The sequence below is a fragment of the Periplaneta americana genome, chromosome 1 (assembly GCF_040183065.1).
Source record: "Periplaneta americana isolate PAMFEO1 chromosome 1, P.americana_PAMFEO1_priV1, whole genome shotgun sequence".
Taxonomy (NCBI): Eukaryota; Metazoa; Arthropoda; class Insecta; order Blattodea; family Blattidae; genus Periplaneta; species Periplaneta americana.
The window spans coordinates 17,471,284-17,492,162 of NC_091117.1; the positions used below are offsets into that span (position 1 = coordinate 17,471,284).

A 20,879-nucleotide genomic window follows, 5' to 3' on the forward strand; every position below is an offset into this window, starting at 1 on the left:
GCTTAGGCCTACTTAAAATACTTAACAAGCACTTTATTTCTTGGAGAAGTCGCTACCATGATATTTCATCTCTTGAACATTTTAATAAAAATCTAAACACGAAAGAATTTAATTAAAATGTCAATATATTTAAGTGCATGTTTCATACGAAGTTGGTCTATAAGTTACTTATTATTATTTGATTACACTTACCTGAATATAGAGTTGAACTGGAAACACAACGAAAGAGAACTGAATTGTGTATTGATATTAATATTAACACCGGTATTACTAATTAATTATTAATTCACAAGCCTAGGTACTTGCATTTTCATCAGTTCACTGCTAAAAGCAATTAACAACACATTTTTAGCTTCAGAACACTAGCCAATTAAAGAAATTATATTTCTCAATAGCTCATTCTCTATTTGTATTATTCTTTTACCCTTAAAACTAAGGCAAAAAGGAATCTTACTAACAAATTCAAATTAGTGGATATGAATATGAAAATATTGAGATTAGAACACATGTTTATATGACATCTTTCGCTTAGAATGTCTTCGGAAATGAGCTCCGTAAGTGGCAGTAAATCCTCGTGAATCACCCTGTATAAGAGCATATTGCAATATATTAATTACTGTGGAATTTCCCTAATATATATTTAAATACATCAAATATTCATATGTATGAGGTCGCGCCCACCTCATTGAATATTACATGACTAATATGAATTAATCTATTTTATTATTACTATTAAATACGAGAAAAATTCGCACCGTCACCGGGAATCGAACCCAGGACCTCTCAGCTCTGCGCACTGAGCGCTCTTACCAACTGAGCCATGCCGGGACACGACCCACGGCGCCGGCAGAACCTCTCTTGTAATGCTATTTTACGGCCCTACTGCCTGCACTTGAGACGAAACACGTCATATATGCAGGAGCGCATATTTTTTTTAATGACTTTGTGGCCATATTCAACATCAGTTTCATGACAACTGCTATATGACGTTTTTCGTCTCAAGTGGAGGTAGTAAGGCCGTAAAATAACATTACGAGAGAGGTTCGGCCGGCGCCGTGGATCGTGTCCCGGCATGGTTCAGTTGGTAAGAGCGCTCAGCTCGCAGAGCTGAGAGGTCCTGGGTTCGATCCCCGGTGCCGGTGCGAATTTTTCTCGTATTTAATAGTAATATTTTTAAATTCCTAGAAGGAAGGTTTGGCTGTGATTAATACCTTTGTCCCATTTGATAGGCACGGTGTTCCTTTGGCTATTCTGGCCAAGCTTCAACTCAGCCCTGATCGACGGAGAACTCCAGCATAGGGCCATCATCAACACGTACCTGTCCCTGACTGCTTGCTGCGTCACGGCCTTTGCTGCGTCATCGCTTGTCAGTCACGAAAAGAAGTTCGATATGGTAAATACACTCGTGTTTCCTTCCTTCATCAAAAAGAGTATTTTGTACTATGATACAATTGCAAGATTTTAAAACTACTATTCATCCTGAACACCCTAAATATTGTCCACTTGTTATTAGCAGACCCCGGAAGTTTAGGCATTATGAATAATTAAAATAGGCAGGCAAAAAGGCATTATAAATAGCTAAAATACGCAATAAAAGGCAATTACAAAAACCTTGCAGTAGACCCACAACCTTGCACTTTCCACAAATGATTTCGACAGCAAGTCAAGCTTTATATAAGTCGAATGCAAATTGAGATTTTCGACTCGATGTTGCAATTACCGTATTTGCTCGCGTAATTTGCGCCCCCGTGTATTTTGCGCACCCTAATTTTTAAGGGATTATTTTGAACCTTATTTTTGCTCCGTGTATTTTGCGCACACATTTTACGTACATATTTTTTTTCAGTGTAGTAGGGATTACGTACATATTTTTTTTCAGTGTAGTAAGGATTTTCCTTCCCTACAGTCCATCGTAGGTCATTCACCAGCAACTGAAGTACCTGCTTCAGAAAGAAACCCCAAAGTCCCGCTACTTTAATAACAATGCTTGTCCTTGGTAGACACAAGTTACCGGTATAGAAAATTAGCCCTACCGTAAGTACTTACCTATACATATACTAATTGAGATAAACTCAGAACAGGACCTCTTATTTGAAAAATCCGCATATTTTACGCACCCCAATTTTTCAGTGGCCAAAGTTAATTAAAAAGTGCGCAAATTACGCGAGCAAATACGGTACTGTTGGAAGCAAAGAAATCTTCTTCCCAATAGCCTAGGAAAGTGCATTTTTGTATTTGGTTGTACTGATATGTTGCGATATGAAATATTTAGCTAGCTACAACAACGTCGCAATGAAAACTGAAAGAAAAAAAAACCGTTAAAAATAACGTTAGACTCGCACTCATTGTTGTCTTGTGAAATAAACACAAGCGATAATTAAAAAGCTTACTGTTACACATTTTTGCACGGCAGCACTCAATGTTGCAAAGAGAATATGAAGTGACTGAAAGACAATAATATACATCCGGTGAAGTCACTTTCATTGTAGCGGTTATAGAAATAAATTAAAATATACCTGTAGGCAATTTTTAATAATACATTAATAAATAATAGATAAATAATCAAATGAATGCAAAAAAGAAAAACATTTATTTTGTAAATTAGGCATTAAAAAGGCAGAAAAGGGCAACATAAAACTGTGACGATTCAATCTCAAAGGTATAATTCGTACAGATTTACTTTCAAAATGAAGATAGGTTTAACACATTTAAAAAGGCATTCTGTCAAATTTCCGGTCTCTGGTTATTAGGTATTATTTTTAGAGGACATTTTTGATTTTCCATTAAGTACATACTAATGGCTTCAATCCAGTCTAAGCAATATCCTATTATTTTAGTTATTGATAATATTATTTTTTATCAAACAAAGAATTTAACACAGATACTGTTTCATTCGTCATATTTTATTAGCGTTTCTTTGTGGCCATTTCCTTTTAAGTGCACAATTATTATTTTTAAATTTCGTACAATATGTATAATGTTTTGGCTTGGTAAACAGAATGTGAATGCATTTGACTCCACCACGTACAGGTTCACATCCAGAACGCAACGCTCGCTGGTGGTGTGGCTATAGGCACAGCCTGTGACATGATGATCTACCCGTACGGTGCTTTGCTCGTGGGCGTGATTGCAGGCACTCTATCCGTTATTGGCTACCACTACATACAGGTAAACCAATCGATGTTCCTCAACATGATCCTTTTTTTTTTCGGTCATAAAAATATTATTATTTTCTTGTCATATAGTGTACTGTACTGTACTATAATAATATTTACTAGTATGTAGAGATGAACCGAAAATCCTCCTAGCTCTCTATGTAGGCCTACTAGGAAGTCATTCTTAAATATTAATTTCTGTCAAAATATAGTAGAACCCCGATTATCCGTCACCCTATTAACCGATTGTTGGATTATCCGTCTGTCATTCTCTCCTCTTTAGTTGCAAAAAAAAAATATCGAGTATTGAACAATACATCAGTACTATTTTTTTTAGAGAGAGAGAGTGATATTACAAACCTTTGCCCTTAAACATTATGATCTACTGTTCGAGTGACCTGTTTAATTTCTCTGCAAAACGTCTTCCACAAGTGCCAAAAGAATACATGCTGTGCTAAGTATCGAAGAGAAGTGCATATAATTGAGTGGTTTTGGAAAAGAGGAACTGTGGTTCATCTCACACCGGAATACGAGATTGGAGTTACAACTATGCGAGATTTAATAAAAACCAAATATAAAGTGTATAAATTACTTAAATCTATAACATGAGACCCATACTTTTCCTATCTTTCCAAAGAAATCCATCATAGGAAGTTTCCTTGATCCTTAGAAACCCGTCATTTACATTCATTCTATCATTCATTCATTCATTGATAATGTTCTGCCACTGCAAACCCAACATTCTCCAGTCTTTCCTAATTTCTACCTTCCTTTTAGTCTCCGCATATGATCCATATATCTTTTAGTATTTTTTTTATTTTAGTAAGTTATTTTACGACGCTTTATCAACATCTCAGGTTATTTAGCGTCTGAATGAGATGAAGGTGATAATGCCGGTGAAATGAGTCCGGGGTCCAGCACCTAAAGCTACCCAGCATTTGCTCATATTTGGGTTGAGGGAAAACCCCGGAAAAAACCTCAACCAGGTAACTTACCCCGACCGGGAATCGAACCCGGGCCACCTGGTTTCGCGGTCAGACGCGCTAACCGTTACTCCACAAGTGTGGACCTCCATATATCTTAATCCCGTCTATTATTTTATATCTTCTTCAACCCCGAACTCTTCTCCCGTTCACCATTCAGTTTTGTGTGTAAAATTGTAGTGTAATTTGTAAATTTGTAGTGTTTTTGTAACGCAGTCTTTACTCCTGGTTGAGTGTTAGAGAAGGCCGTATGGCCTTAACTTCGCCAGGTTAAATAAATTATTATTATTATTATTATTATTATTATTATTATTATTATTATTCCTTCCAGTGAATCCTTCAGTAAGCAGTTTCTTCTCAGCCAGTAACCCAACCAATTCCTTTTTCTCTTCCTGATCAGTTTCAGCATTATTCTTTCTGCACCCACTCTTTCCAACAGAGCTACGTATTATACTTAAAACTTCTGATTCACTACCTAATGTGTTAGAACACATGACCACGGAGAAAATTACGAAACTGCTTTATGTAGCACTTAATTTACGGAAGTCTTCTATGGTGCGGATTATCCGATTTTTGTCGATTAACCGTTCAGCCCAACCCCTTCATTACCACGGATAATAGAAGTTCTACTGTACTGTGATGCAGAAAAATATGAACTTCAAGGTTTTCATGGAAATACACAAGTAAAGAAAATCTGATTCCATTTACAAACCTAACCCAACATTAGCAATAGAAGTGGAATAGCCTACTATGTGGACCTAGATGACGATACCGAGAAAAGTGATAATGTTGGTGTGGGTTTCTGGAATGGTAAGGCGTCCTCTTGGTCAGATAGACAGGTGTGTCGCACGCCTTAAGGTGCGTACACACTTAGCGAACGAACAACGAACGAATGATGAAGCGAAACTTCGTTGTTCGTTCGCTATTTGGAGCAACGTACAAATCATCAGCAAATGGTCAGAAAACATTCACGTTCGCTGATTATCCGCAATAATGCAGACGAAAATATAATTATAGCAAGTGCAGCCGTTGTTATTATAGGCAGTTTAACAAAAAGAAAGTTAAAAAACAAAAGGCGATGGTGTCAGACGTCACTCTACGAAAATCGCAATCAATATAGAGGCACTGACTTGCTTCATGATTTACGTCGTATGGAATCGGGACAATTTCACAATAATTTCTGTCGCATTTTAGAAACAGACTTCGAAATGTAACTGTGCAAAATAGGGCCAAAAATTTCCAAGAAAGACACAGGCTGGCGAGAAGCAAACCTATCCAGGAAAGGCTAGCTTTAACACTTCGATATCTTACTATAGGAGATTCGTATACAAGTTTAATGTATTTATTCAAAGTGTCGAAACAGCTGATTACCAGGATTGTTCCAGAAGTATGTAGGGGAGACTGTTGTACCTTTAGCATAGTGTACCTTTGAACATTTTTTGTTTTTTAATGTTTGCTGCTACCTAGAGGACTCAAAATGAAGTAGATTGTAGAGAAAGCCGCTAAGTAGCTCTGGTCGTAGTTTCAGTTTGATTTATTGCAAAGTGTGAGTTCCGTGGACAAAAGAAGTTTTTTAGTACCAAAAGTGAACATTTCGTTCATTGATGTATGTTTTCTAACACAAAACCAGATTGTATTTGTTAATATCTTTCAAGTACGGTGTGTTCCCTATCATCTGGTGAGTAATAACATATTTTAATTTCCATGATTTATTTGACTCTCTAGTTCTGTGAGCCATATTTGTTTAAACGTGCACCCTCTTGTACCCTTGAACACAAAATATCTTGTACCATGGAACATGTTCCAAATTAAACGATACTATCGGTTTTTGTTTTTCTTTTATTTTAAGGTCATGTCACGAAGTAAGTCTGGAATTAAGAGGTCCCCAATTGATCCGGATGTCTGGAAGAAAGCTGTTGAAGCAATTATTGCTTCTCCAGGAAATAAAATCTCAATCAGAGATGCCTGCTCTGGTTTATGATTGCAAATACATTTTAAATATGATTGTCAGTTCTTACAGCTATATTCCCACCTATATTCCATGTGTTCCAACTTACAAGAGGGTATGTTCCAAGGTACATGATCCTATTGTACCTTTGAACACATTACATATCTCTTCATTTTATTTTTTCCATCCTTAATAGATCTGTAAAATAGGAAAATACATAGAGGAAGTTGTAAAGGAATCTTCAGTAATTATTTCAAGCATTTTTTCATTTAAAAAATTTCATTTCCCAAAATTAAAAAAAAATAAAATGTGAAAAGTGTTTAAAGGTACAACAGTCTCCCCTACAGTAATAATTGAGGAACTGGAAGATTTTATTAAGATACGACTACAAGACAGGGGAAAGTTTCAATATACGGATACCTCACTGACAATTATCTTAAAATACTAAAAAGAGAGATTTGTCTGTGTTTGTCGAATGCGCATCATGCTTACGAAAAGGCACTTTTCAGTGCCAATAATTTGTTTTGTATGCACAAGGTTGGAGCTTTGTTTTTTTTTTTCTGGGCGTGAATTTGTCCAAAAGGAACGACATATGTTTATACGCGAATCAAGTTGACTCGTACACTTCATCACTCCCCATTCCAGATCTTTTTGTGGACTTCTGTCTTTCGCTCCGGAATAATGTCAGTAGGGACTCAGTTTTCTTTTTGACTTCTGCTCCCTATAATAAACAAAAAATATGTATCCACTGAAAATAAATAAACAAAAACAATTTTCAAATTTTGCACGTGTTTGGCTCGCCTACTTTACAGCTGAACATCTTTCCAATGGCTTCCCAAACATCATATTTTCTTACTTTATTGTGGTAAGTAGGATGCTTGGGATTGCATAAAGTTCCCTGCTCCCATATGCATTAATAAGATTTATAACAGCGTCTTTCGTCCACTCCAGTTTCGACGTCCTGTTGGTGAAATTGAACTAAGCGCTGCGTTCTGCTACGAACTAGAAGCTAGTGGCAAATCCCGTCCACAACGAATACCAACTTCCTTTGATGTACCGACAAGCGACGGATCACTTCCGAAGGCAAACCAAACGATCGGTTTGCCTTTGCTGCGACGTACACACGTTCCGATTTCAATCAGCGAATGCATTCGTTTGTCGTTCGTTGTTCGTTCGCTAAGTGTGTACGGACTATTCCATCTCAAATCGACCGAAATATAGAGAAAATTGACCTTGCAATTTTTAAATACAATGAAACTTTTTCTGTCCGTAGACAACTGTGATGTAATGCTTTGTGCAAAGTTTGAGGCATCAGAACTTAATAGTGTTTAAATTAATAATATTTAAATTTATCGTATTTTCATAAAATTAGCAACTTTAAACTGTTGTGGCTCCGAAATCCTTTCTCCCAATCATCAAAATCATGGTTTATTTTGATGCTGAGAAGTTAAAATTTATATTGATATGTAAACAGTTTTTCTTACTTTTTATGGAAATGGATAAATTTAGATTTTTCCTCATTAAGACGCCTTTGGCAACGAAAAAATATTTTTAAAATATATGGTTAGATTCCGCATTGAAAGTACAAATAAACACATATTTTTTTACTGGTGGTACGTTGATAAGAAAGTATTGAAAATATCAAATAAAGAAAATAAATAGTACGCGCGTGAACTAACCAGCTGACTGTGAGACGGGAGCTAGCCTACTCAAGCAAGGCCAGGAGACATAAACACGTGATGTTTTCTCTAGCAGTCATGGCTGGGCTAGCTTTATCACAAGTTTTCATAAACACATGAGTAAAAATGACGCCCAATGCTTATCTTCAACTCTCGGCCAGTGCGTGCGGTACTGCGCCGTTCAAGTCTAGGCGTGTGAAAATAATCTATTTAATACCCTCGAAACTTATTGCCGTACCACTAAGCAAACAATGCCGAATCCCTCTTAATAATGCAAGGTTTTTTCTTAATATTTTTTTACATTTTTACAAATGATCAAAAAGCCTAAAAACAAGTAAAATCAGATTATCTGTCTCTCTGTGTACAATAAAAATAAGGATTACTTCTTAACATAACCTACCAAATGTCAGCTTCAAAATAAGTTCTCGTTCAATGTTCTGCAGTAAATGGTTCCAGAGTTCTGAGCGCTGAAAGAAGCTTGTTTTTATAAAATACGCTAAATTTGTCGCTCAACAATACGAAAACCGTTTGACTTTCGATAGCATATTTTTGAAAATGCACTGTCCTCAGCACCTTGTATAAGTAGGGAAAAAATTAGAGTATATGAAAATGCGAGGTTTTTTACTGATCGATTTCATATGGAATAGCCCATACGCACCTTTAGGGACCGACACTGCCTACTCCTTCATTGTCATTGGACAATACCTCCTACCACTCTACACAGAAAAGCGCCAATCTGAGTGGAAAGAGCTGCATTCGCTTTCCTTCGAAGGCAGGGGATGAAAAGTGGCATAAAAACAACGGAAACAAAGAGCCAATAATGTTCCTGCTGAGAGCTGATTGGAGACTCAACTCTTAGTTTTTATGATACAAATATTATTCCTACACCTGCTACTACGGAATAACACCACTAGAGCCGCCCATAGGGGAGGAGGAAACCACTCGAGTGGGAGGGCCAACCCGATTTTTTATTTTTTATTTTATTTTTTTTTTAAGGGGAGGAAGGCACATGTGTACACAACTTTTTTTGAGTGAAAGAAGAATTCTGTTAAATTACATAATATTATTAAAATAGTATTCAAATTAGGTTCTGACTAAAGTCTAATATTTCTCAATAACTTCTATGGATGTGGTGTCTCAGTTCCGACATTCATAAGATTAGGAACAGCTGCTATACAGTGGCGGCCTGTGAGGCTTTCTGGTGGTGGTACCGAAAATGAAAAAAGTTTTTACGCAAATTACCCTAGTGAAACTGACAATCGCAGCTCACGTTTAAATTATGTTAAATAAAACACATTAATTAAACCAGCTATTTACCAGGTGTACAGTTAATAATGCATCTAGTAACAGTTACAATAACATTTCCGAAACTAATAACGAAATTTACAGATACAGATAATCAAAACTTTCACAGTATTGTTAGTCAAATACAAATAAATCTTATAAGTAATAAAATTACTGGCAAAAACACACGAGATAAACAGTGATATAGATAATAAACGAACACGTTTGCATTTTATTTAACAGGCCGATGAATCCAAGGCAGGGGCCTGAATAACACATGTTCATGTCCTGCACGGATCTCATGTATCGTTAACAAAAGCATCAATACTATAGCAACAGTGTAGCGATATTTAGTTGCCGCAAAATAAAACAAATATTACACAACATTAACAAACAGTTTTACATAATATGAAAAAATATTTATCTTTCTAAAAAGAACCATGACTATCTCTGCATTTAATATAGTTAAACGGATAATACTTTACACATTCAAATCCAAGTTATTTGCATTAGTTTTGAATTGGCAACATTACATTAACATTTGGCGCGGAACTTTAACTTGTGTTTTCGTGCAAGTCTGCGGTTCATGGTTCCCTTCCTAACGTCTCCATCTAGCGAAATTTCTGCATTACTGTGCTCTAGCGGGCGGAATATTAACTACTGAGTCAAATTGAATTCGGCTCAGAGTCTGCCATAAGAAACGCATATAAACTAGAATCAGTAGCCTTTTGTACAGTGTTATATGGACGTAGGTAGTGCCACAGCGAAGTAGCTCCAACGTTCGGAAAAACGCTGCAAGAGTGCGTCCCGATCTGTGCGCTCGCTCGTTCAGATGAAATGCGAATAAAATGTGTAGAAATAAACTATTACAACTGCTTTCTAGGATATTATTTTTTTGTTTCTTTCATTGGCGGTGCCATGTCACACTGGCACTACCCCAAGAGCCGCCCCTGCTGCTTTAGCATAATTTTCGCTGTCAACATTATTATGAAGACTTAATACAAATACAGGGACATCATTTTATTTTTACTTCAATTTTTATTATACCTGAGTTTTTGAATGTACTTCACTCCCACCCCTTCTACTAATGAAGTTCAACCGTCCTCCACACAGATCCAAGACCGCATATACAGTCATAGTAGCCTTATGTTCAGAGTAAACAGTACGTTCCAAAAATATGTTCGCGTTTTCCAGTGACGAAAGAACTTTCAATATTGAATCATTTTCGCACAGGTACTGTCGTCCAATTGCCTACGTTGCATCCCGGTTTCCCCTCACCTGCTTCTATTCGCCTTTCTGTAAATGCTAGTGGCTGGGCTGTCTTAGCTCTTTTCTGAGAACATTAATTTCTGTTAGGAATTGGACGTCTACGTATTATTATACCCATATAATTGTTTAAAATAACTTAAATAAAAGGATGTCGTTAAGTAATTGACTGTCACGTGATTTCCTCCCTTTCTACGGCACTGCGACATAACCACTTGGACGGACAGTAGATAGCATGTCTGAGTAATTTTATCTTTTCGGATCGAGCAGAAGTGAAGATTGAATTTACAGTACGTAAGGTACTCTTTTACAGAATAGATACAGAATTACTTCAACATGAGTTACTGGTACGACGTACGAAACTGTTAATTGGGATTAGGTACAATAGTCTATATTGCAATAATATGTACGAAAGAGCCTGTATCGAAATGAACGGCCACTATTTTAAAAAGTGTGTTTAAATATCCATATTATGATTATTTTTCAATTTAACTTCTTTCTCTATATTGTACGCTAATGTGCCGTAGACAATATAACATACACTGCATAATGAATACGTCCGCATGGAAAGCTCAGTTCGTGAGTAAAAACACTCATTGTTAATACTGTACTGTATTTTGATTAAACAAAAACCTAATGAAAATGATCAAAGTCAAAAGCGTGATATTTCCTATTTTACGTAAATGGATGAACTACTTTTCTTCCCTCCTATACCTAGTAAAGTGATTTGTATTTTACGCCAATATCATCGAACTCCAGTCGTGCAAGGGGTTGTTAGCAAACGGTGTTTCCGGTTCTCAATCTTGATCCAAAGGTATGGCAAGGTTAATATTAAAAATGTTAGTAAAAATAAAATGATGTCCCTGTACAACTTTTGATGCATAGTGAAAAACATGTTTGCAACTTGCATCGCAATTTTTATTTTTCTGAGAAACTTTCTGCAGACTGTGAGGTGTTGGTGTTCACTGTTGACAGCCATTCCTGTTGAAGACTATAACGCTCCACGACACATGTGGCGTGCACAACCTGCACGGCATGCCTGGGGTGCTGGCTGGCATCATAGGGGCCATCCTGGCTGGAATGGCGACAGAGACCCAGTATGGCTCTAGCCTGTACGAGCAGTTCCCAGCCCGCGGAAATAGCAGCCATGTGGACGACGGCATGGGGAGGACTGCAGGGGGGCAGGCAGGCTACCAGCTTCTCGCCGTGGCGATCACTCTTGGCATCGGCTTAATTGGTGGCGTCCTCACAGGTTTGTGTCAAGGGTCATGTTTGTGTCTGGAACTTATAAAACTCTACTATATACAGGGTGATTCAGAAGAAATCTTTAACATTTTAGGGGGTGGTAGTATAGATTATTCAGTGTCTCAGTGAAACGTACAGCAGAGTCCGTATAGGTCAGTTTCTGTCAGATGCGTTTCCAATTCACTGTGGGCTAAAGCAAGGAGATGCACTTTCACCTTTACTTTTTAACTTTGCTCTAGAGTATGCCATTAGGAGAGTCCAGGATAACAGAGAGGGTTTGGAATTGAACGGGTTACATCAGCTGCTTGTCTATGCGGATGACGTGAATATGTTAGGAGAAAATCCACAAACGATTAGGGAAAACACGGGAATTTTACCTGAAGCAAGTAAATAGATAGGTTTGGAAGTAAATCCCGAAAAGACAAAATATATTATTATGTCTCGTGACGAGAATATTGTACGAAATGGAAATATAAAAATTGGAAATTTATCTTTTGAAAAGGTGGAGAAGTTCAAATATCTGGGAGCAATAAATGATATTCGGGAGGAAATTAAACACAGAATAAATATGGGAAATGCCTGTTATTATTCGGTTGAGAAATTTTTATCATCCAGTCTGCTGTCGAAAATTCTGAAAGTTAGAATTTATAAAACAGTTATATTACCGGTTGTTCTATATGGTTGTGAAACTTGGACTCTCACTTTGAGAGAGGAACAGAGATTAAGGGTGTTTGAGAATAAGGTGCTTAGGAAAATATTTGGGGCTAAGAGGGATGAAGTTACAGGAGAATGGAGAAAGTTACACAACACAGAACTGCACGCATTGTATTCTTCACCTGGCATAATTAGGAACATGAAATCCAGACGTTTGAGATGGGCAGGACATATAGCACGTATGGGCGAATCCAGAAATGCATATAGAGTGTCAGTTGGGAGGCCGGAGGGAAAAAGACCTTTAGGGAGGCCGAGACGTAGATGGGAAATAATATTAAAATGGATTTGATGATAGAGACTGGATTAATCTTGCTCAGGATAGGGACCAATGGCGGGCTTATGTGAGGGCGGCAATGAACCTCCGGGTTCCTTAAAACCAGTAAGTAAGTAAGTATAGATTATTCTGAGTAAAAAAAGTTCATATTAACATTTGTCAGCCACCGGCGTAGCTCAGTCGGCTAAGGTGCTTGCCTGCCGATCCGGAATTGCGTTTGGGTGCGGGTTCGATTCCCGCTTGGGCTGATCACCTAGTTGAGTTTTTCTGGGGTTTTCTCCAACCGTAAGGCGAATGTCAGGTAATCTATGACGAATCCTCGGCCTCATCTTTTTTTTAATAAGATGTGAAGTGAGTTCACAAATCTTGTAACAGCCGTATCGGAATCTTTTCTTTATTTTCTGCTATAGTAATACATTTTATTCAAACAACTTTTGCCTGTAAAATGATACTGATCTTATAAATTGATTCTAATAATAAAAGTTGACAAAAGTAATTTCATTTTCAATATAACAGAGTTTGAAAATAGTAAAAATGTAGGCTAATATCCGTGAGAATTGGAATAGCTCTAGTACGATTACGTGTCTGCATGCTATTGTTCTCTCTCAAGCACAAGAACATGATCACCATAACTGTACTCCAACCACGAGAAAGTCCCCAGGGAATGAGACGAAGCGGGGTGATGCTGTGAATGAATGTTGTTGTCATAAGATGTCATAAGGTCACACACGTGGGTACTCGTATCTCTATTGGCTATCTCTCAGAGCACAAACCATAACACTGATGAACACATTTTTATACTACCCTAGTTACAAAATTAGATCACTGTTAATCTCCTGGTCTTTTAATCCCTCCATACAGGAAATAACATATGCAGGAGAGCGCATGATTTTTAAACTGACGTTATAACTCTAATATTATCTATCTACTTCGCTCCAATAGATGACGAAATAGTAAGCACATTCCTTTCACAGTTTATCTCCTGGTTGGAGAACAGTAACCGTCCAAAATAACTGGCAAATTTTTAAAATGGAGATGCTGTTAATAGTGATGATACTGATGGATGACAATTGTGATGGTGATGATAATGATAATGATGACGATGGTGGTGGAGGTAGTGCGCCCATCTGTGGCTCAAGTGTTAATACGCTGGTCTTCCATTAAAGTGGCCTAGGTTCGATCCTCGGCCTGATCATTATGGAATTTGAGATGGACGACAAAGTAGATATTGCAAAAGGTTTTTCCCGGTGTATTCCCGTTTCTCTTTATCATTCCATCAACACTTTCCACCTCAGTTCATATATCATCTGTATCGAGTCGGGTAGTATCGGACATCGGGTAATATCGGACAGTGAGTTTCTTTCATCTACCACACGATGATAGTACCTGATTGACATGGTTACGTTTCTGTGATGTCGCATAGAGAAACGTAACCATGTCATTCAGGTACTGCCATATGGTGGTAGATGAAAGTAACGCACTGTCCGATATTACCCGATGTTCGATACTACCCGACTCTCCCCTAAAACAATAGGCCGGGGTGACGTCTTGGGAGTAGCATAGGTTTCCAACGCTGATATGGGAAGAGCAGAGCTGGAGCTTATCAAATACTCGACCGCATAATCATCGCATATACAGGGTGTCCCACAATTACTACCATCCACAGGTCTGCTGCTGAGAGGTCCTGTTTTTACTGGAAGACCGAAACTACTTACTCCAGCGTTGCTTTTTACTGATGACCCCTTCTGGATTGTGCCCAAAGAAGAGACGCAGCAGATGTCCAATTTTGCCCCAGTCTTCAGAATCCAGAGCAATGATGGTTTTGGTAGCAGTAGTGAGCATGAAAACGGCCATGTGACGACACCATAAGGGTACAGAGCTGAATCTGCTATCCAGCACTGTATACACAAAACTGTAGGATAGAACTTTGCACTTGTGCACTGTATTGAGAGCTAGAAGCACTTAGTGCACCCTATCGTCCCTTTCAATCTACAAGGTTATTCACTTCCACCCCCTATAGACTAATTCAAATGATAATGTCAGTATTATTAACACACTCATTATGAATAAAACAGAGAAGAATAGTCCATTATGCAACGAGCCTATAATGATAGTAATTAAGACGCAAGTATGGATATTTATGAAACGAGCGCAAGCGAGTTTCATAATATTCATACGAGAGTCTTAATTACCATTATAGGCAAGTGCCATACGACGTTTTATGCTCGACCATATTTCTAACTTGAAATTACAGTATTCAGATGTATACATTTTATTTGTATCTGACAAGATCGGAAGTGATCTTGTTCTAGGTCGTGAATTGTGAGATGTGCGCAGACGCGAAAGTATCGATTTTTTCCGAGTAACAATAATGTCATTGACCTTGATGTAATCCCGTTAAACTTGATATAACCTTGATTATTGAATTCGACATTGAAAAACGAGATGACAAATTGAATTTATTTGAATATTATTTAAAATTAACGCTAATTATTATAGTAACAGAACATAACCTTCTGCGACAGTATTGGATTTCCAGCCTCCGTGACTTTTCGCTAATTCTCTTTCGATTGCATATCCGAGAATAATCGATACTTGCGGTTTTATAACGGTACAAAGCTGACTTGTCATTGGCTGAACACCTGTAAGCTGAGTTGTCAATGGCTGAACACCTGTACTTTAATGAGTAGGTGTACTTTGATGGCATGCATTAAAGGACTGCTACCAGGTGTATAATTACTACATTTCGGCATGGTCGAGCATAAAGCAATTAAAAAATATTCAAAATTGTACAAGATATCAGTGAAACTAATTTTCCCTGCACAAACTGCACCACTCCAATATATATATATATATATATATATATATATATATAATTACCCTTGACAATACAAGTTTTTTTGTATTCTAAAAACTGTTTATTAATGTAGAAATGTTGCCTAATCATTATACCAAATTCTAGCGTAAAATTAATTCAAGATATGTATAAATTAAATTTTGCATTCTGATAAATTTATACTAGCGGAAGGTGTACATATCCCCTTAAATTAATAACAAAAGCTACAACCAAAATTCTAGCTTATGTTGTTAAGATGTTAAAAACACAAAAGCATACACCTTTCATTAAGCTATTTTAAAAACTTATCGAGTTATCAGGGAAAACAAGACGGATAAATTTATAGGGCCAAGTATAGCAACATGCACGAATAATAATAATAATAATAATAATAATAATAATAATATTATTATTATTATTATTATTATTATTATTATCTCGGACACTATTAAAGATATTGAATAAATTCTTTTACCACAAAAAGAAAGTGATCTATAAAGAACGAAATTAATTGAAGGCTGTGATTTTTTATATTGCATAGACTAGAGGTGTAATACATCCCGCCTTACTATAAGTTCATAAAATTAATTAATCTTTTGCTACAGGTCTCATCATCAAAATCCCAGCACTCAACAAACTAACCAAAGAGGAATACTTCGATGATTCCCTGTTCTGGGAAATGCCCCCAGACATGGAGGTTCGTCACCAGCCAGAACCGAACAAAAGAGAAGTCGAAGTGAAAACAGTTGAAGCATTTGTCTACGATAACTCGCGCCCAGATACAGCATAATGGGCCTAAGTGCAGTGACATCAAGTGCAGGGGCAATTTGCTGCAATCAAGCACTGTACAATTGCGATCTAAATACCATTAATTACTCATTTGATTTGGAACTCATTTCTCCAGCTTAAAAAATGAGGAGAAGAAGAAAGAAGTAATTCAGAGTCAGATTTATCATAAATCTTGAGGAATGTGCCTTACTTGGGACTATACTTGTTTTTTTTAAAGATGGGACATGACAGTTAAGCGGCCGAGCTTGGAACTACAGTGCCATGTTGCCAATATGGACTACCACGCTGCCAGCTGATGGAAGCTAGCAATTGATGTTAAAATGGCTGACGTTAAAACATTCATTGACAATTGAGGCGCTGACATGGGAAAGGTAGTAACTGCCAAAGATAAAAATTTTTCAGGGGAGCAAAAAACAAATTTATGAACACTTTCTCGCTTACATTATTACAGAAACTGCTTTAAATGAAAGACATACACTCATGTTCGTGTTACATATGAAATTTGAAAATTCTGGCACAGATTTATCTGTGAAATCATATTTTATGAAAATACAACATTGAAATCACTCCTTAGCCAAACTGAGAATTAATGTTATTTATACATTATGCACAAATTTTTCGGTAAAATGCATGATACTTTTCATCGAGGAAGTCTAACATAGATAACAAGTCTTTCTTTTTTGCATCAGGGACGACTGGTCTTCTTTCAAGGCGTTGCAACACTGCAAGTTAGTCATTGACGTTAATGACTGTCCTTTCTTAAAAATCCTGAGCTCTGTCCAAATTTCAAGGTCATTAAATGACTGTCTTGTTTTTATTAGAGGAAAATCAGCTCTTGAGAGTCTAATCCAGTTGAGGGTGCTGATTTTGATAGGAGTTGTATTAAAAATCTTGTCACATTCTGCAGAAAAGTCGAAGAAATCCTCATCCTTCATCATTATTACATTATTATGCCTTACCTCTTCTGGAACCATGGTCTTGTATTTTTTTTTCTTTTCTTTTCTCTATGATGCTAAATTCCCTATCACATGGCATGTAGGAATGTTCTGAAACCAGGAATTTCAAGTCCACTGAATCAAAATGTTTGTTAGCAATAATGTAAATCAGGACCATTAGAATCACCCGATTCTTATTCTGCCCTGCACAGTTATCAGCCCATATTTGTCTACACACATTCTGATGTTGTAAAAGGAGTTACTTACTACCTTCTCCGCGCCAACAGCTGTGCATATACAACTTACAACATCTAGTGACTACGTTTCCAACTTCGTTTCATTACATACGGACATACTACCTTCTCTGTGCCATTGGCATGGCCATTTATACCTTCTCAGTGAAGAACCTAAAAATTCGAATTTTTGGCAGTTACGACCTTTCCCATGTCAATGCCTCAATTGACGCGAATGTAAGAAAACGATACAAAAATCGACAGAGAATCAAACATGAAACTTACCAATGCTAACATTGTGTGCACAATAAATGTCGCCAAGAGAGCTATTAAGCACTCGCCACGTGGGAATGGTAAGTTTGGCAACTCAACCGCTGTTACTACGCGACAAAGGCAGGACCCGTCGTGGCAGAATGAGGAACTCTGTGCTCGCTGCGTATGTTTACTGCTGGAGTATCGTCACATCCAATGTCTGGCGTTTCAATCTGGTCGCTATGCCGCGTGTAGGAAGACGTGTGTTTCGTAGCCAAGCGCGGAGCCAGGATTCGATTCCCGGTCGGGGCAAGTTACCTGGTTGAGGTTTTTCCGCGGTTTTCCCGCAACCCAATATGAGCAAATGCTGAGTAACTATCGATGCTGGACCCCGGACTGATTTCATCGGCATTATCAACTTTATCTCGTTCAGACTCTAAATAACCTGATGTTGATAAAGCGTTGTAAAATAGCCTACTAAAAACAATTACAGACGTGGACAAATTATTAACAAAATTGACGATTTTTATGATAATTCTGTTTACAAAATTTGACTTTTCAATTTAGACTACAGTTGACAATTTTTCATATTTCTATCATTACAGTAGATAGAAATATGCAAAAATGTCAACTGTAGTTTAATTGAAGAGTCAAATTTTGTAAAAATATATAATAAAGATCTTCATATTTTGCTAATAATTTGTAAATATGCAAAAATGTCAACTGCAGTCTAAATTGAAGAGTCAAATTTTGTAAAAATATGAAATAAAAATCTTCAGTTTTGCTAATAATTTGTAAATATGCAAAAATATCAAATGTAGTCCAAATTGAAGAGTCAAATTTTGTAAAAAATATACAATACAAATCTTCAATTTTGCTAATAATTTCGAAATACGCAAAAATGTCAACTGTAGTCTAAACTGAAGAATCATATTTTGTAAAAATATGTAATAAAAATCTTCCATTTTGCTAATAATTTGTCCACGTCTGTAGTAGGATTAGAAAGGAAGGTAAAGAATGAGAAATGCTAAGATAAGAAATACATATCAAATGCAATACCATATAAAATAAAATACGTTACTTTCGATTCATGTTCTCTCCTTTACGTTCACCGATGTTGTGGTCTGTTTTCTGAATAGATTTCTATGTATGTAAACATATGACAAATAAAACTAAACAGTAAACTATAAATTATAAACTTATACGAACATATAACATATAAAGCGTATTAATAATAACGAAACAAGAGCGCAGTTCAGCTTGTGCTTCATTTTGCATCTGATGCGGACTTTACAGCACGGCCTGTATTGTGAAGCGAATCGCAGCGCCACCAAACAAAACGGTTCCCGCCTTGGTCGCATAGTAAAGTAGCCACGTTCAATTAGTAGGCTAGCGGTGTCAAAGAGGACGGAAGCTTTGTAGTTTCAATAATTTTAATTATGTCGCGCTGTCCATTGTCGTCAAGTCTTTTGAAGGCCGCTCCAATACTCCACGCGGAGTGTATAAACCAGAGTTGCAAATTTTAGCAGTGTGTCTTGTTCTAGTTCACAGTGAAAATTAATTATATTACAGTTCTTTAAATAATTAATTTAAAATAAATAATCTAAATAATATAAATAATCTTCAAAATTAACTCATGCTTTGAGCAATTAAGCCTAGCCCATATCCATGTTATATTAATATATAGCAGCAACAAACAAGACGTGACAACGTCGCATTTTCATTTTATTATCGGTGCATGCAATAAAGACCTACAAATCTTAAAAGGAATGCCTCTGCCTAATAATTGAACGAGGCAACTATACCATAACAACAGGCCTACCACGCTACGTGACATTCAGTTGTTTTTTCCGATCGCAACGCTCCTGTCATGTCCCATCTTTCAGAAAAACAAGTATTAAGAAGTTTGGTTGTATTCTCTCAAAAAGGAGAGAATTTTGGTTCCTAAGTAGTACCTCAAAAACATTTTAATTCCATACATTATATTTTAATAACTGACACATTAGCACCGTGATCTCTGGATGATGAGGTCAATGTAGTGCATATCGCCAGCAATGAACTGAACCTGTCACCTTTCTGGTGACAAATTGAAATGCATTTATATTAGATTACCCAGTATTTTGAGGAAGAAACCGTTATTTCATTAAAACATTATAATAAATTGCATACAGACACATCAAAAACTGCATGTAGCACTTTACACTATTTTTATAAAAGTTCATGCTAATGTTAGACAATAAAAATGTAAATATTTCTTGGCCCTCCTGTGCAATGAAAACACTCTCCCAAATACAAATGGTGTGACCAGTACCCATCCAGCATTGTAATGAATTTGTGGAGATACTGTACGATAGGTAGCGAAATCCAGTTTATAAAACCAGCTTATAACAGCTGGTGGGATCAGCATGCTAGTTGGATGATCGTTCACCTCTTCTGAAACATGTGAACGTGAGGCCAGCAGGCGGCTGGTCTAAGGCTCCCATTCGTCCCCTTTTTCCTCGTTACAATCCTGTTTTTTTCCTTGGTAAAATGTCTTGGTGTCCCGAATTTATTCCAATTGTCCCGCTTTTAAGTTTTAAATCTAAAAAAATAACTATAGATTACATATTTTCTTCTATTTTAAATAGAACCATGTACCTAGCACTCCTAGCGACCAATTCCTGAAACACTGTTAGTCAATTTCTACTACAATATTGGCAATACTTATAGGATGCTCTTTTTATCTCCATGCTTCTGTTGACAGTATTTTTAAAGGTATTTTTATGTTTAAATATCAATTTTAAATTAAAAAAATACTTGTATTATACGCTCGATGTATGTAAACATGATGAAATACTGTATGCAGCAACATCAGAAGTAAGCAAATAATAGGGCCTATGCACTATAAAACTTCACGTACAAAAACAGAAAAATTTTGTCCCGCAGGAGTTCTTTTACATGCCAGTAAATCTACTGACATGAGCCTGTCGCATTTAAGCACATTTAAATGCCATCAACCTGGTCCGGGATCGAACCCGCAACCTTGGGCATAGAAGGCCAGCGCTATACCAACTCGCCAACCAGATAGCAATGGATGACCTGTAGACATTGCCTCGATATTTCAATGGAAACTGTAATATGTAATGAGTCACTTCCTTAACAGATTCGAAAAATATTTGGAAGAAGGCAGACAGTTTCAGCATCTCTTTTCTTAATTCGGGTAAGTAAAACATGTTTTAGCTGCAATGTTTCTGTGTAACCGGACTCTGCAAGAGGTTCAGCCAAGAGCCAGGTTGCCGCATTGTGG

At 36.9% G+C, this 20,879-nt stretch overlaps 1 protein-coding gene and 1 non-coding gene across 4 annotated transcripts in view; both read left to right on the top strand.

Annotated features, from left to right (window-relative positions):
- Rh50 (Rhesus blood group-associated glycoprotein Rh50) overlaps nt 1–19,847 on the top strand; it is a 144,957-nt gene extending 125,110 nt beyond the window's left edge. For all 3 annotated transcript variants that reach the window (XM_069840133.1, XM_069839975.1, XM_069840051.1), the window contains 4 exons: nt 1,230–1,393; nt 3,031–3,168; nt 11,291–11,567; nt 15,990–19,847. In XM_069840133.1, coding sequence (XP_069696234.1) covers nt 1,230–1,393; nt 3,031–3,168; nt 11,291–11,567; nt 15,990–16,174 — 764 coding nt within the window. In that variant the 3' untranslated portion in view covers nt 16,175–19,847. The remainder of the gene's footprint in view (nt 1–1,229; nt 1,394–3,030; nt 3,169–11,290; nt 11,568–15,989) is intronic.
- TRNAC-GCA (transfer RNA cysteine (anticodon GCA)) lies at nt 1,067–1,142 on the top strand. Its single transcript has one exon. It is a non-coding gene; the product is annotated as a tRNA-Cys (tRNA).
- Nucleotides 19,848–20,879: the final 1,032 nt, after the last annotated feature.